General features: G+C 44.0%; 1 protein-coding gene across 4 annotated transcripts in view; it reads left to right on the forward strand.

Annotated features, from left to right (window-relative positions):
• LOC148404738 (uncharacterized) overlaps positions 1 to 15,425 on the forward strand; it is a 41,165-nt gene extending 25,740 nt beyond the window's left edge. For 3 of the 4 annotated variants that reach the window (XR_015861430.1, XM_088390617.1, XM_088390627.1), the window contains 3 exons: positions 14,113 to 14,170; positions 14,648 to 14,684; positions 14,778 to 15,425. Coding sequence is in view for 2 of the 4 variants with exons in the window: in XM_088390617.1 (XP_088246743.1) it covers positions 14,113 to 14,170; positions 14,648 to 14,658 (69 nt within the window). In the remaining 2 variants the exon portion in view is untranslated. Of the gene's footprint in view, positions 1 to 1,287; positions 3,034 to 14,112; positions 14,171 to 14,647; positions 14,685 to 14,777 lie in introns of all 4 variants that reach the window. The other variant, XR_015861433.1, reaches the window with a different exon arrangement.
• The last annotated feature ends 685 nt before the right edge of the window (positions 15,426 to 16,110 follow it).

The following is a 16,110-nucleotide window of genomic DNA, read 5'->3' on the forward strand; positions in this document are numbered from 1 at the left end:
CTGGAAAGGAGGGATCATCAAAGAGCAACGTGATGACGAGACAATAACGAGAGCGAACTTGTGTTCAATGACGAACTTGACCAACTGTTTAATTCGGATACAGAAGATGAGGACTTAGGGTTAGGGTTAGATGGATGGATTTGTGTATGAATATCGACCAACAATAATGTGCGTACAGTACATGGTTAAATAATAGAACAAAGTACAACTGAAATCATACAACCAAACTCAATGTCTTGCTTCCGTGATGTTTTTCGTTTGTTTGTTTGTTTGTTTGTTTGTTTGTTTCCCATAAATCATGGTGAGTCTTGTGTTTGGCTTAAATATAGAAAAGCCCCCGCAATTGAATCTGAGCTTTTTAACCCGAAGTGCCTTATGGTGCAGAAAATATGATACTATGAACATGTATTTAGTTTTTTATTCAATTATTCAATTTTCCTTTCTAAATATATAGATGTATACATAGGAGTAAAACTTTATTTATATAGAACTTTCACAACGTCTTTCGTCATAGCATAAATAATTTTAATGAAGAATCTGGTGTATCACTTAACAAATTTTTGTTAGTGGTGTGCCTCGAAATATTTTTCAATGAGAAAGTGTGCCATGGATGAAAAAAGGTTGGAAAACATTTCAGGAAATGAATTGGTTTAAATCTCAAACAATCTTGGTCGCTGGTTTTATTAAATATTTTGGAAAAGAAAAAGCAGCTATCAAGTTGCAGTGTATCATACCTTAGTGCCACAGAGCATCACCTTTGTTCCCCTAATACTCAGAGGCTATCTCCTATTTTTCTCTGTTGGTCCATAAATGAGTTCATCTCTCACCAGGTCACATGCTCTGTGTTTAAAAATTATCACTGTTGATCATCTGATATCAGTGTCCTTCACAACGATACATTGGAAGTTTGTAGGACTCTGACATAATATTTTCATTAAAACTGCAGTCACATTTTCTGATAAATTAATACATATAAGACTAATCTAAATCTAATCAGATTTTACATAACGAATATAACTTCATGAATAATAATATCTGACAATCAGGTATGTGTCTTTCATCCTCATCCTCTTTCTTCTGTTGTCTTTGTCAATTCTCTCTTGATAAGATCATGTTAATCCTTTCTCCAAACGATAGCAATCTTGTGCCCTTCAATGACACAGTATGTGCTGTCATTTTACGGCAGTCACAGTGTTTAACACAGATATATTTCAACATTTTTATGAATGTTTAAGCATGAAACAAGTATTCAAATGACGGTTAACGCAGCACTGCTTTCCCCTCCAGAGACGATGATGGACCAGAATTTCCTCAAAGCCATCCGGATGTCATTGTCCATAGCCTTGCCGAACTCCTCCCACACCCGGGTTTTTGCTTCAGCAGTTGTCGAACCTGCATTCCGCTTGGCCATCTGACTGTTATAGCCACCACCAGTCAACAGTTGACAGTCTCTTTACCCGAATTTCTAAAACATGCGGCCGCAATTCCGATGACACAACTACAAAGTATCATCGAACTGCGGCCTACGGTGTCCTGGTGCCAAGTGCAAACATGGACACCATGGCAAGTGTATTTTAACGTCATGGGTTTCCACACTTGAAAAGGAAGGACTTGACCAGGCTGGGATTTCACTCTTTGTTCGGGTTTTATTGAGCCAAACAATCAAGGTGAAAAACGTTTAAAACACATACAAAAAATGGATGAGTTAAACAAAAGGTACAATTTTCCTCCAAATAAAACAATGCAGCTTAGTGTTCTTTAACACATAGACCAATAAACAATGTAGATAAAGTTCAGTTCTTTCAGTTCTTTCAGAAAGAAAGAAAGAAAGAAAGAAAGAAAGAAAGAAAGAAAGGTCTTGAACATAAAGTTATCCTTTCAAACAAAAGTCAATATACAACTTAATGCTTGTCATAAAGACAACACATTCTCCAGACCAACTGAAATGCAATCAGTGCTCTAAATGGTTAACTAAATGAGTCCAGATGAGAACTGTGAGCTCACCGGTAGTCCCTTTGGTCTCCTCTTCCCATGAGTTTTTTCCTTTCTCCGTGGAGCTCAGTGCGGTTCGCTGCTACTGCTGTGTTGCTCGCTGATCGAAAGGACTGTGTCGTTTGCTGCTGCTGCTCACTGGACAAGAGGATTGTGCTGTTTACTGCTTATGAACCCTGGTGTATGCGTGCTCTCAATCAAGATAGATTGGGCTCAGCTGTTGAGGTGCTCTGAGGAGCTCCACTGCGTGCTGCGCGTTCACGTCGTACACCTGCAGTGACCCTGTTAGGGTTTTCCAGGTTATCTTTATCATAGGATTATGTTGGAATGTAGACTATAATGATTAACCAATCTTGTCTTGCTCTCACAACGCAGTAAAATAATGTGGTTGCATTCTCTGCTTGATTGACCAGCTGCAGAGGAAGCAATCAAAGTTGTTCTGTTTCCCACAACATCGTAAAACACCCCCTGCTCTGATCTTACCAGAGGCCGGGGGTTCACCAAACCTGTCAACTCTCAACCCCCACTCTGTTTCTCTTAATAAATATCCGCTTGCAGGAAGGAGAGTCCAGAGATCTATTCGAACATCGCTGCACGCACAGCGACGAATGGACTCTCCACCTGCAGGTGTCAAAAAGGACTTACTTGTCTCCCGTGTGGTTCTTGCAAAATATTGTTTGAGTGAGCAAATCTCTAACAGACCCCTTGTCGTCATATGCACCCACAGACAGGTGCGCACCTCCCAGGTCGCCGCAACACTTATGTTTGACCATAATGTTCATTATGGATGATCCATGTCGAGCACAGAAGTCCAGTAATAGAACACCACTCGGGTTCTGATCCTCCCAATCACGCCCTTCCAGGTCTTACTGTCATTGCCCATTGAAGTCCCGTGTTTGGTGCCTAGATACAAACAACAGTCAGGACCTGTCCCCCCACCCGGAGGCGAAATAATTTCATTGACCGCGGTGAACCGCAATGTGCAGGTGCCTTGCCGAGGGCTGAGCCCATGAGAAGGGGGACCCACGTTACACACATAAGGTAGATGAAAGTGCCCAATTTTGTTAGAGTACATTAATGGATGTTTGTTGTTGTCGTTACTGTGATTTTTTAAATTTTTTTTGCAATATGTAACTGAGATTAAAAAAAAGGGATTTTGTGATTTGGTGGGAATGTAACTGCTATTATTATTGTCTCTAAGCGGTTTAATCAGGTTTCTTTTTTATATGTAATGGTGGACCTTGTGAACTGTATACTTCCGGTTGGCCTGATCTTATGTTTGCCTTTAGATGTTATTGTTTGCAGGAGAGTGACTATGATGCATGTACAACGTTTATTATTGTCAATTACCAGCTACAAGAAGACCAAAGAAGGCTTTTTATTCCCTTTTCAGGCAGGAGACCTTTCATCATGGCAACAAATCTGCTAAATATCTGGCAAATCAAATTAGAAGAAATCAGAAAGAGAAATCAACTATTGTCACCATTAGGGACTCAGCAGGGAGACCAACTAATGTACCAAAATAACAAAAAAAAAACATTACTGTTGAATGACCAGACGGAGGGTAATATAATATAATATAAACCGAACTCTGTTTATTCATAACTCACTGGCAGAGTGTCCAGCTTTGTGACTAGAATGTCCGGGATGATTGTGTCGAAAGCCAAGCTGCAGTCCACAAAGAGCATTCTCGCATAGCTCTGCTGCTGTTCCAGGTGACTCAACACAGCATGCAGAGCTATGGTGATGGCGTCCTCCGTGGATCTGTTCACCCGGTATGCGAACTGGTGGGAGTCGAGTGTGTGTGGGGGGGAGTCCTTGATGTGCTGGAGAACCAGTGTCTCAAAATACTTCATTATTACCAGGGTGAGGGCAACAGGGCGGTAGTCGTTGAGGCTGGTTGGGGGTGACTTTTTCGGTATGGGGATTATTGTGGCTGACTTCAGAGATGGGGATGACTGCTTGGGTCAGCGAGAGGTTGAAGATCCTGCAGAATACCTAGGACAGCTGGTGGGTGCAGGCTCCGAGCACTTTGCCAGGTACTCCGTCTGGACCGGGAGCCTTCCTGGGGTTTACTGCCTGGAGCACACCCCTCACCCCCTGCTTCTCTACAGTGAGTGGTGGGGTGCTGGGTGGGATCTTATGTGGATAAGGGTGGGGGCAAGGCTGTGGTGACCCCTGTGGGTAAAAGCCAAAAGGAAAAGCAGCAGAAGAAGAAGTTAGCGACGGTGGGCAGGCAGGCAGGCAGACAGATACTTTATTAATCCCCGGGAGAAATTAGATTTTCCAGCAGCATTCATACCCCAGAGTGGGTATATAAATACTGATGACATGAGTGCTTCTGGAAAAGTGATGAGTGTTAAAGGAAATGTGTAGGCAACTGCACGAAGTTGTTTTCTTCTAAGTGTTGTGCAAACAGGATGTATCATTGGTCAAGCGAGACCGGGACAGACCCGCAGCTGGCGAGAACATCTCGAGATAGGTGAGAAACGAGAATAACACCCCTGTCCTTGTGGTCGAGCTTCGCGAGAAAGACCCAACCACCAGAACAGCTGCACTCAGCAACGACATCCCGTGGGGAAGAGACGGCCATTGACCAATCATCACACAATGTTTTACATGTTTAAATATTCATATTGTGTTCCTTTATAACTGGGCAACCCGGAAGAATGTGTCGTCTCTTGATGGTCACAAGAACACACGAGTTTTAGTGTGAGGGACCCGGGACCCAGGCGCCTGTATTAGCTTGCTTTGTCAGGAATAAACAATTGGTAAATTCGGTCTGATTGATCTACTGGTCTTCTCTTTGACAGAACGAACTCGCAAAATTGTTACGTGCACCAGTGTGTGGTTTAGGTTAAAGCAACTCATGTGTTAAGTGTTGATCGCAATTTGGAGTCAGATCAATAACGAGAATCCGCAACCTAACAGTACATCTCAGCCTCTGTTCAACATTTAGGTGACTAACAACACTCAGGACATGTGCAAAAATTGACAAATATTCTCAAACATCCCCTGACCTTAAACTCCCAGGAGGGCAAGGAAAAACTCAAAACTCCTACTAGGGGAAATGAGAAACCTTGAAAAGAGACCACAGATGGGAGGATCCCTCTTCTAGGATGACCAGATTGCAATCGATGCAGAGTGGACACATAACACAGACAATTCAAAATACAGCGTCGAGAGCAAGATGTTATTGCACGTGTCAAACGCACACTTTTTATCAAAGTGCCACCGGCTCCCCGGTAACGAGTTCGATAAGCCGGGGTGAAGGGACTCGTCTGTATCTAACCACCCGAGTTAAATTAATTCTACCAGAATCAATCTAATTTCTTTATGACGCCAATCCCTCTCAAGTCACCCGAAGCGCGTGCCGAGTAACTCAATTAGAGGCAAGTCTTCGAAATGACCGCGCCATAATGATGGCCCCGTTTGGTAGTTTGATGCTTTTGTTATGTTACGGATATTTTTAGATGTCTTTGTTAAGACCTCAGGGATTCGTTGGTCTAGCGCACCCTTGCACTAGTTTTGCCGAAGTAACTATTGATATGGGTCTGTTCTACTTTGTCGCTCAAGTAGCGAGCCTACTTGTCTTTATTTCGAAGAAGAATCGAATTAATGGAAGTATGACAATAATAGTATTTGAGAAGTAAGTTAATGCATTTAAATCATTATTTCTAACATTTTATATATATAAACACTTAACCGTTGGAATGGTTCAACCAACTCGATTGTTTAAAAGGAATAATATTTCTCTTGAAACGAATCAAAATGTTCTACTTGAGTTATATTTATCCTGCAATTAATTTTGAAGGCAATTTAATCCCTCAAATTTGTGCAATTTAGCTTTTGACGCGGCCCGACAAAAATAGGAACGGGCCCGCGCCCCCCGGACAATTACTAATTTTAACTCTACGCTAATCCAAATAAAGTAATTTAAACACCGTCGTTATTTTACTCAGATGAAGTAAATATTTGAACGGATTAAATATTTAACGAGATTCACTCATCCCTCGAATAATTGTGAAGGCAATTTAATCCCCAAAATTGTCCAATTTAACTTTTGACGCGGCCCGACAAAATTAGGAACGGGCCCGCGCCCAACGGACAATTAAATTGCTTTTAATTCTACACTAATCCAAATAATCTGTTTTAAACACCTTCGTTATTTTTACTCATTATGGTACGATTTTATACCATAATAATCACCCGTCCTTAAATTAAATTGTCAAACCAACCCCAAACAATCGATTGCACACATCATACAAATTGGCGCACAGCGAATTAAATGAGTATATAAGACACATTTATTGAAGAAACATGAAATAGAATTACAAATCTTAATTCCTCCAAAAACTGAACAACTTCACTCACTAATACCCGTGCAAATAAAATCATTCAATCCGGAGTACTTTAATTGCAAAACATAGATCAGGAAAGAAGGAAAAGGTAGGTACCATTTGGGTGCTATTTTTTGGTGGAAATAAAGTCGAGTGATCAGTTCGATCATTTTTCTAAAATCCAAAATTGGGGAAAAAGGTTGGCCTCGAGAGGACCGACTGCCCGATGACTGTTCCCCCCTCGCGTAAATACAGAAAAGTCGTTCCTCTCACCTAGTTCCTCATGCAATGTTGTCCAGTCCAATTCTTTTGAGTAAATCCAAGTTAATCGAAGCAAACGATCTTGCGTCTCACACAAAGATCCCGGGGACTCTGAAAAAATCTTGATACTCGTTCGGGCTTCTTTACGTATGAACGCTCTTTGGGGGAGAGAGCCCTGTAGCTGCCCCTGCCGGTCTTTTAATAGACTTCTCTGCCTCCCCTCTACTGGCACCTATGCCTCCCATAGGATAAGATTGCCCAGTTTCCCACGCTTATACAACTGTTGCTTTCCGGCAGCTGTTTCCGCCCTTCATCTGTCCCACGCATTATCTTCCACCAAATGTACAGCTAACACCTTGGTAAGCCGCCCCCCCACTTCCTCTTTTCTTCACTTCCCTTATATAAAAATAACACTTCAAAGTAACACTTCAATCAACCATAAAATAAAATATCCAAACCTTTGATCTATTTCTTTTTATCATCGTTTAACACACCACCATTTTCATAGTAGCAGGCACTTTGATCCAATTGAGTGATAATATTGCTTAAGCTGTTACAGGATATATTTTAGCCAAGCAAAGAAATTAAAATTAAAAATAAAAACAAAATTTGTATCATTCTTTCCAAACAGTTTTTTAACACACCACCATTTTCATAGTGGTGGGCACCTTGATCCAATTGAGTGATAATATTGCATAAGCTGTTACAGAATATATTTTAGCCAAGCAAAGAAATTAAAATGAAAAATAAAAACGTCAATTGTATCATTCTTTCCAAACATTATTTTTAACACACCACCATTTTCATAGTGGTGGGCACCTTGATCCAATTGAGTGATAATATTGCTTAAGATGTTGCAGAATATATTCTAGCCAAGCAAAGAAATTAAAATAAAAAATACATTTGTGCTTCCGTGCGTGACCCACAACCGATCCCGTGTTCCTGTTTATCTCTTTTGCTAGTTCAGCTTGTCTTGGCCATCTTCGGTCTCATGTATCGGTTTGGCGCCATCTCTTGGACAAATTTGGAATTTCAGCAATGCCAATTTATTCAATAATTCTCAATTCAAATTTTGCACCAACTGCCGCTAAAATTTGGAATTTCAGCCCTGCCAATTTATTCCTGGGAGCAATCCATATTCACTTTTTGCACCATCTGTCCTCCCAATCCCCCATGTTACATGACACGGCAATGTCTCTGAGACTCTAAGAGTGGTGTGAGTTCATCAGAACGACAGCCTGGGGGAGGAAGCTGTCTCTGTGTCTGCTGGTTTTGGCGTACAGAGCTCTGTAATGCCGTCCGGAGGGGAGTAGGTCGAACAGACTGCAACCTGGGTGAGAAGGGTCTGTAGAGATGTTACTTGCACGTTTCCTGGTCCTGGACAGGTACAAGTCCTGGATAGATGGGAGGTTGATTCCAATTATCTTTTCTGCAGTCCTGATTGTCTGTTGCAATCTGTGCTTGTTTTGTTTGGTGGCCAATCCAAACCAGAGCGTGATGGAGGTGCAGAGGACAGACTGGATGATGGCATTAAAGAAGGTCTTCAGCAAATACATATCCTTGCTCATTCTTGATCTCGTCCAGATGTCCACATTCCTCTTTTGGAAGCACGTACTCCACTTTCCTTTTTAGAAGGCACGCAATTCACTTTCCCTTTTTAGGAGGCACGTGATCGCTCATCCTGCTTGAACTTTAGTCTTGTGCAACCTACTTCATGAGCCACGTAGACATATTGGCCTTATGCAACCTGATTCATATTTCATATAGAGTTTTATTTACTGATTGTTACATGGCATGCAGAGATATAATCATAGTGGTATATGGAAATACACCACAATAGCAAGTAACTGGCATGATTTTTGGCAGTAATGATACAATTATGAAATGAAGAAAATGTTCCAGTTTATATTTTACTTGTCTGATCTTATCTCCGTGAGTCGTCACCTTATCGTGGTGGAGGGGTTTGCGTGCCCCTATCATCCTAGGAGCCATGTTGTCGGGGGCTTCATGCCCCTGGTAGGGTCACCCATGGCAAACGGGTCCTAGGTGAGGGGCCAGACAAAGCACGGCTCACAAAACCCCTTATGGCGATTAAGAAAATTGGATGTAGTTTTCCCTCGCCCGGACGCGGGTCACCGGGGCCACCCTCTGGAGCCAGGCCTGGAGGCGGGGCTCGAAGGCAAGCGTCTGATGGCAGGGCCTTCACCCACGGGGCACGGCCGGGCACAGCCCGAAAAGGAAACGTGGGTCCCCTTTCCCATGGGCTCACTACCTGTGGGAGGGGCCAAAGGGGTCGGGTGCTGGGCAGCGGCCAAAGGCAGGGACCTTGGCGGTCTGATCCCCGGCTGCAGAAGCTGGCTCTTGGGACATGGAATGTCACCTCTCTGGCTGGAAAGGAGCCCGAGCTGGTGTGCGAGGCAGAAAAGTTCCGACTAGATATAGTCAGACTTGCCTCCACGCACAGTTTGGGTTCCGGTACAAGCCCTCTCGAGAGGGGCTGGACTCTCTTCCACTCTGGAGTTGCCCACGGAGAGAGGCGTCAAGCAGGTGTGGGTATACTTATTGCCCCCTGGCTGGGCGCCTGCACATTGGGGTTCACCCCCGTGAACGCGAGGGTAGCCTCCCTCCGCCTTTGGGTGGGGGTACGGGTCCTGACTGTTGTTTGTGTCATGGCAGCTCAGAGTACCCACCCTTTTTGGAGTCCCTGGAGGAAGTGCTGGAGAGCGCTCCTTCTGGGGACTCTATCGTTCTACTGGGTGACTTCAATGCTCACGTGGGCAATGACAGCGAGATCTGGAAGGGCGTGATTGGGAGGAACGCCCCCCCCCCCCCCCCCCCCCGATATGAGCCCGAGCGGTGTTCTATTATTGGACTTCTGTGCTCGACACGGATTTTCTATAATGAACACCATGTTCAAACATTAGGGTGTCCATGTGTGCACTTGGCACCAGGACACCCTAGGCCGCAGTTTGATGATCGACTTTGGAGTCGTGTTATTGGATTTGCGGCTGCATGTTTTGGACACTCAGGCGAAGAGAGGGGCGGAGCTGTCAACTGATCATCACCTGGTGATGGGTGTGCTCCGATGGTGAGGGAAGATGCCGGTCCGACCTGGCAGACCCAAACGCTCTGTGAGGGTCTGCTGGGAACGTCTGGCAGAATCCCCTGTCAGGAAGAGCTTCAACTCCCACCTCCGGCAGAGCTTATCCCACGTCCTGGGGGAGGCGGGAGACATTGAGTCCGAGTGGCCTCCATTGTTGAGGCGGCCGACTGGAGCTGTGGCCGTAAGGTCGTTGGTGCCTGTCGTGGCGGCAATCCCCGAACCCGCTGGTGGACACCGGCGGTAAGGGATGCCGTCAAACTGAAGAAGGAGTCCTATCGGGACGTTTTGGCCTGCGGGACTCCGGAGGGAGCTGAGAGGTACCGGATGGCCAAGCAGAAGGCGGCTTCAGCGGTTGCTGAGGCAAAAACCCGGGCGTGAGAGGAGTTTGGCGAGGCCATGGAGAATGACTTCCGGACAGCTTCTAGGAAATTCTGGTCCACCATCCGGCGTCTCAGGAGGGGGAAGCAGTGCAACGTCAACACTTTACAGTGGGGATGGCGTGCTGATGACCTCGACTCCGGACGTCGTGAGTTGGTGGGGAGAATACTTCGAAGACCTCCTCAATTCCACATACACGCCTTCCATTGTGGAAGCAGGGCCTGGGGACTCCAAGGCGGACTCTCCAATCTCTGGGGTCGAAGTCACTGAGGTAGTTAAAAAACTCCTAGATGGCAAGGCCCCAGGGGTGGATGAGATCCGCCCGGAGTTCTCAAAGGTTCTCGATGTTGTGGGGCTGTCATGGCTGACACGCCTCTACATTGCGTGGACATCGGGGACAGTACCTCTGGATTGGCAGACTGGGGTGGTGGTTCCCCTCTTTAAGAAGGGGGAACAGAGGGTGTGTTCCAATTACAGGGGAATCACACTCCTCAGCCTCCCTGGTAAGGTCTATTCAGGGGTGCTGGAGAGGAGGGTCCGTCGGGAGGTCGAACCTCGGATTCAGGAGGAGCAGTGTGGATTTCGTCCTGGCCGTGGAACAGTGGACCAGCTCTACACCCCCGGCAGGATCCTCGAGGGTGCATGGGAGTTCGCCCAACCAGTCCACATGTGTTTTGTGGACTTGGAGAAGGCATTCAACCCTGTCCCTCTGGAGGTTCTGTGGAGGGTGCTTCGGGAGTATGGGGTGCCGAGCCAACTGATAAGGGCAGTTCGGTCCCTGTATCACTGATGCCTGAGTTTGGTCCGCATTTCCGGCAGTAAGTCGGATTCGTTCCCAGTGAGGCTGTCCTTTGTCACGGATTCTGTTCATAATTTTTCTGGACAGAATTTCTAGGCGCAGCCAAGGCGTTGAGGGGGTCCGGTTTGGGGACCTCAGCATCACGTCTCCGCTTCTTGCAGACGACGTGGTGCTGTTGGCTTCTTCAGGCCGTGATCGCCAGCTCTCACTGGAGCGGTTCGCAGCCGTGTGAAGCAGTCGGGATGAGGGTCAGCACCTCCAAATCCGCGTCCATGGTCCTCGATCGGAAAAGGGTGGAATGCCCTCTCCGGATCGGGGATGAGCTCCTGCCCCAAGTGGAGGAGTTTAAGTATCTTGGGGTCTTGTTCACGAGTAAGGGGAGGATGGAGCATGAGATCGACAGGCGGATCGGTGCAGCGTTGGCAGTAATGCGGACTCTGTACCGGTCCGTTGTGGTAAAGAGAGAGCTGAGCCAAAAGGCAAAGTTCTCAATTTACCGGTCGATTTACGCTCCTACCCTCACCTATGGAAGGGAAGAACGAGATCCCGGATACAAGCGGCCGAAATGAGTTTTCTCCGCAGGATGTCCGGGCTCTCCCTTAGAGATAGGGTGAGAAGCTCGGTCATCCGGGAGAGACTCGGAGTAGAGTCGCTACTCCTCCACGCTGAGAGGAGCCAGATGAGGTGGCTCGGGCATCTCACCAGGATGCCTCCTGGACGCCTCCCTGGGGAGGTTTTCCGGGCATGTCCCACCGTTAGGAGACCCCGGGGACAACCCAGGACGCGCTGGAGAGACTATGTCTCTCAGCTGGCCTGGGAACGCCTTGGGAATCCCCGGGATGAGCTGGATGAAGTGGCTGGGGAGAGGAAAGTCTGGGAGTCCCTCCTGAAGCTGCTGTCCCCGCGACCCGACCCCGGATAAGCGGAAGAAGATGGATGGAGGGATGATCTTATCATTTAAAACGTAGGCAAATTGCAATACAGGGGGTCACCATACAAACTCTTGCTTAGACGACCACACTGACTAGAACTAGGCCTGGTCATAATATAAGAAATAAAATTCCATATATCAGTTCCCTTGCAAACATATAAACGTTTTGTCATCTGAGGGAACCATAACCTACATGTAATAGATATCATTTCCGCAATTAATATCATGTCATGTCAATGTCATGTCTGTAGTCAGTACTGCTGGTTCTGTCATGTCTGTCATCAGTACAGTACTGCTGGTTCTCCAAACTGGGGCGCTAATAATTTTAGGAAAGGCACTGCCTGGGCTACACACCCGTGAGCAATCGCAATTAAGGTTATTTAAGTAAGACTCTTGGCCAAAGGATTGCATTGCTTGCCAAGCCCTTGTCACTTGTGTGTTTCTAGTTCAGCTACTATTTCCAAGTGCTTATGAAGTTTTGTGCTTCCTGTCTGTAACGTCGTATTCCTTTAGGTGAATAAAGCGGCTTTGAAAAGAGACCTTACGGAGGCAACGAAAAAAAGGTTCTCCAGCCTTATGGCAGGGGGTGCTCGTGATCCCGGGATGCTTCATGCGCCCACCTTTAGAATAAGTGGTCTCCAGTTCAAATTTACAGTGAACAACTGAGGAGCAGTCGTCCATTTATTTATTTTTACTTTTTTTTTTCGTTTTTACATTTCGTTTTACAATGGAGGATTACATATCGAAACGATTTTCAACTATGGATTTTCGGTCGAAGCAGGAGGTCATCAGTAAAGGAAGACCAACTCCGGAGTTAAAAGGTTTGATTCGGACAACGGGACTTCGGAGCATGTCTTTTCAAACGGAGTTGTACGCTTGATCGAAAACAAGTTTTTGATTCCACGTGCTTTATTGAGTGTTTTTATGTGAAGACTGATGATATGGGATTTCAATTATAATAGTTCAAATTAAATAATGAATAAGCTACTCTAGAGCAGCATTCCTCAACCTTTTTTGTTTTAACGGTTAGGTGTCGGACAAATTTTACCGGGGGAGTGGGGGATGACGTCAGTGCCTCCCCAGTCATGAACCTCACCGCACGTCACTGATATGAAATAATCAATGTGAAATTGTCGTCTTTATTTAAGCAACAACTAAATGCATGTGAATGTCCATTGTAATATAGCTATGCGTTTGTTTGGTCTACAGGTTTATAAACCTGTCGGCCATAGACGTCTATTAGACGTCTGGTCTATGAATAGACCTAATTTAGACGTCTAAAATTGCTCTCGGTATACACCTAAAATAGACGTCTAAATTAAAAACATCAAATATGATCATATTTCGAAATTTTAAAGTCTCAACCAGCTGTGAGTTGGATAAATAATGTACAGAAGTTGTTTGGATTTGTGTTTAACAAGCACATTGATCCGTACAAATTGAATTGGTTATTTCTGTAACCTGATATAGACGTCTATTTTAGATTATTTTATAGACCTAAAATAAACATCTAAATTAGTCTAAAATGTCTAAAATAGACGACAAATTTAAATCCATTTAATATGAAATATTAAACCCTAAACCAGCTGTAGGTTGTATAAATAATGAACAGAGGTTGCATTGCTTTGTTTTAAACGACCATTGATCCGTGTGAAGTGTGGTTATTTCTGTAACCTGATCGGCGTCTATAATAGGTCTATATGTAGACCTAATTTAGACGTCTACTTTAGGTCTACACATACACTGGGCTGCATTTAGGTACGTAATAATTTTTAACAGAGCATGCTCTGTATGTTTTAAGAATGTTTTTGCGAGTGGTTTGTTTGTATGTTTGCTGGGGGATGGTTTGGTAAAGTTAACATCCTTTACTTTTCAAACGTGGTTGAAATTTATTCATCTTACGTTTTTAATGTAAGGCATTTTATGTTGCTTGAAATGTATGAAGTGACCCATATAAACACATTTTGCGAGTAGTTGGAGTGAGCGTGTTGTTTGGGGGTATTCGCAGGGTATAGATCACAAATTTGAGATTTTCTGATGGCATGGCAAAGATGTAATTTCCCCTTTTTACCCATGTTGTAATTTGTGACTTCAGATTTAGCTCAAGGAGTGGCACGTGAAAAGGTAGGTTTTTATCTTCTGATGTCATTCAAATGTGCACTTAACTTTGTTTTGCGCTCAACAGGGCTTGGAACTCTAAGGCAAATCACTTCATAAGTTAAAATTGTGTTGTGTCATGTGATTAACAGCGGTTAATGGGTGAATTGTCAAATCAGACATCTTCTTTTTCCCTTTCCCTCTTTTTCAGACTCCAAGCCTGGAGAAAAGAGGAGCATCTGTATTAAAAACTGACCGGACTCCACAAGGTACAGATTGATTTTTGATTTATTCTTGATTGTTGTGATCACAACTGCCTTGTGTTATCTTTGGAAATTGATCTGATATTGGTGGTTCGAATATACTTATGTATGCTTAGCTTCTGTCGAGCATATGCAAAAAGTGTATGTCGTAACTGCAATCTTCAATATGGAACTTGCATTTATGACATGTCATTGCCTTGACTTTCACACTCCGGAAACCGGGGCGGATGTTAAAGTACAAAATCAAACCGAGGTTTACCCTGTAGATTTTCATCATTTTGATAACAATTTGTAGAACAAGCAATTTTATCAGTACTATTTTAAAATAACGTGATTGGATATGTACAACAGCCAAATTAATTTGCACCACATTCAAAGGCACAGACAGAATGCCATTTTTTTTTTTTCAAACAGGGCAAAGTTTATCATTGGAGAATGGTTTATTTGAATCTTGCAGCTAACATTTGATTCATTCTTCAACAGCTAGGAAGTGAGTGTGAAATGCGCATGACAAGGAAAAGTAAGTTTTTTTGTAGGCATTAGTCATTTAAAAAGAGGTCATAGCTGCAGTAATTTAAAAGAGTATTTTATTTATATTTCTCTTTATTCTCAGAGTTTCTGAAGGTCATCGTGAAGCCCCTTCTGGCAATCCCTGGGCTGAGGAGCCTCAACTCTCGTTTAGAATGTGACGCGGAGAGTGGGAGGTGCCCATGTCTAATCTGGAGACCTTTGACATGATGTCCAAGGAAATAAATGACAAACAGGATGCAAGACTGAATGACAGAATGATTAAGCTTGGAATTGGTTAGTCAAAAATTTGGATGTCCCCCCCCCCCTCACTCTTGATAGCTTACAAATGGAATCTGTCGGGTTGTGTTTGGTTTAATTGCTGTACTGTCAAAGTTACTGACTTTTCAGTTAGTTTTTGCTTGATTTACAAGAAAAAAAGTCCTCAATTCAATTTTGTCTACTCTTAATTCCACTCTTCTGAGACACTGTTCGTAATTCCTTGTTTTTTTTTTGTTTATTTGATATCTCCTACTTAAAATATGTATATATGTATATTGTAACTTAGTAGTTTTGTTCTATTAAAATAGCCCCTATTTTTTATATTGTATGTATATTTGTACATTTTTAAACATATGATTTAAGAACATTGCACATTTATATTTGTGATGGATGGATCATGTTAGATAAATTGTATATATATGTTATCATGCGTTCCCTAATGAGTACTTATTAATAAAATTATTGCACAGAATGCTTGCTGTTTCGCCTTGCAGACGTCCACCAGTCCACAACAAGTCATACGATGCTGTCTGGAGCTTCCTGACCTTCTACATCTCTGGGAATCCAAGAAAGCTGTTGATAGCTCAAACTATTTTGTTGATGTCTGTGACTTCTTATTTCACATAGCATTTTGTCCTTGCACTCTTTTCTCATGGTGTCTTGTCTGTGACTTCTTATTTCACATAGCATTTTGTCCTTGCACTCTTTTTGTTTCTCATAGCATCCTGTCTGCAACTTCTTTTTTCACATAGAATCTCGTTTCTTCTGTCATGAGACAAACCCCACGCTTCCCCCACCTGAGGGGCTAGTCTCACATTGTGGGTAGGGCATTCCTAAATAAAAACAGTGAGGAGTGTATACAGACCTTTAGTGTATTCGGATTGCTGTAAGTCTGGATGCACTCCTCGCGAGAAAAGGCTTTGGTCTCCAGCTCCACTCTAGCCTTACCAAACTATGATAAGGTATTTGTCCAAACTGTTGACTGCAAAGGTCATTACATGACCTCTGTTTTGCTCCAATCACATGGCTCGAAATTGCGTCCTATTGCTTTTTATTCCTCTAAACTGGACAGTGTTGCATGTGCTCTCCCACCATGCGTGAGGGCCGTGGTGGCAGCCTCCATGGCTGTGGAGAGCAGTGCTGGTGTTGTGTTGTTA

The sequence above is a fragment of the Syngnathus floridae genome, chromosome 1 (assembly GCF_059516105.1).
Source record: "Syngnathus floridae isolate MCC-2025c chromosome 1, RoL_Sflo_1.0, whole genome shotgun sequence".
Taxonomy (NCBI): Eukaryota; Metazoa; Chordata; class Actinopteri; order Syngnathiformes; family Syngnathidae; genus Syngnathus; species Syngnathus floridae.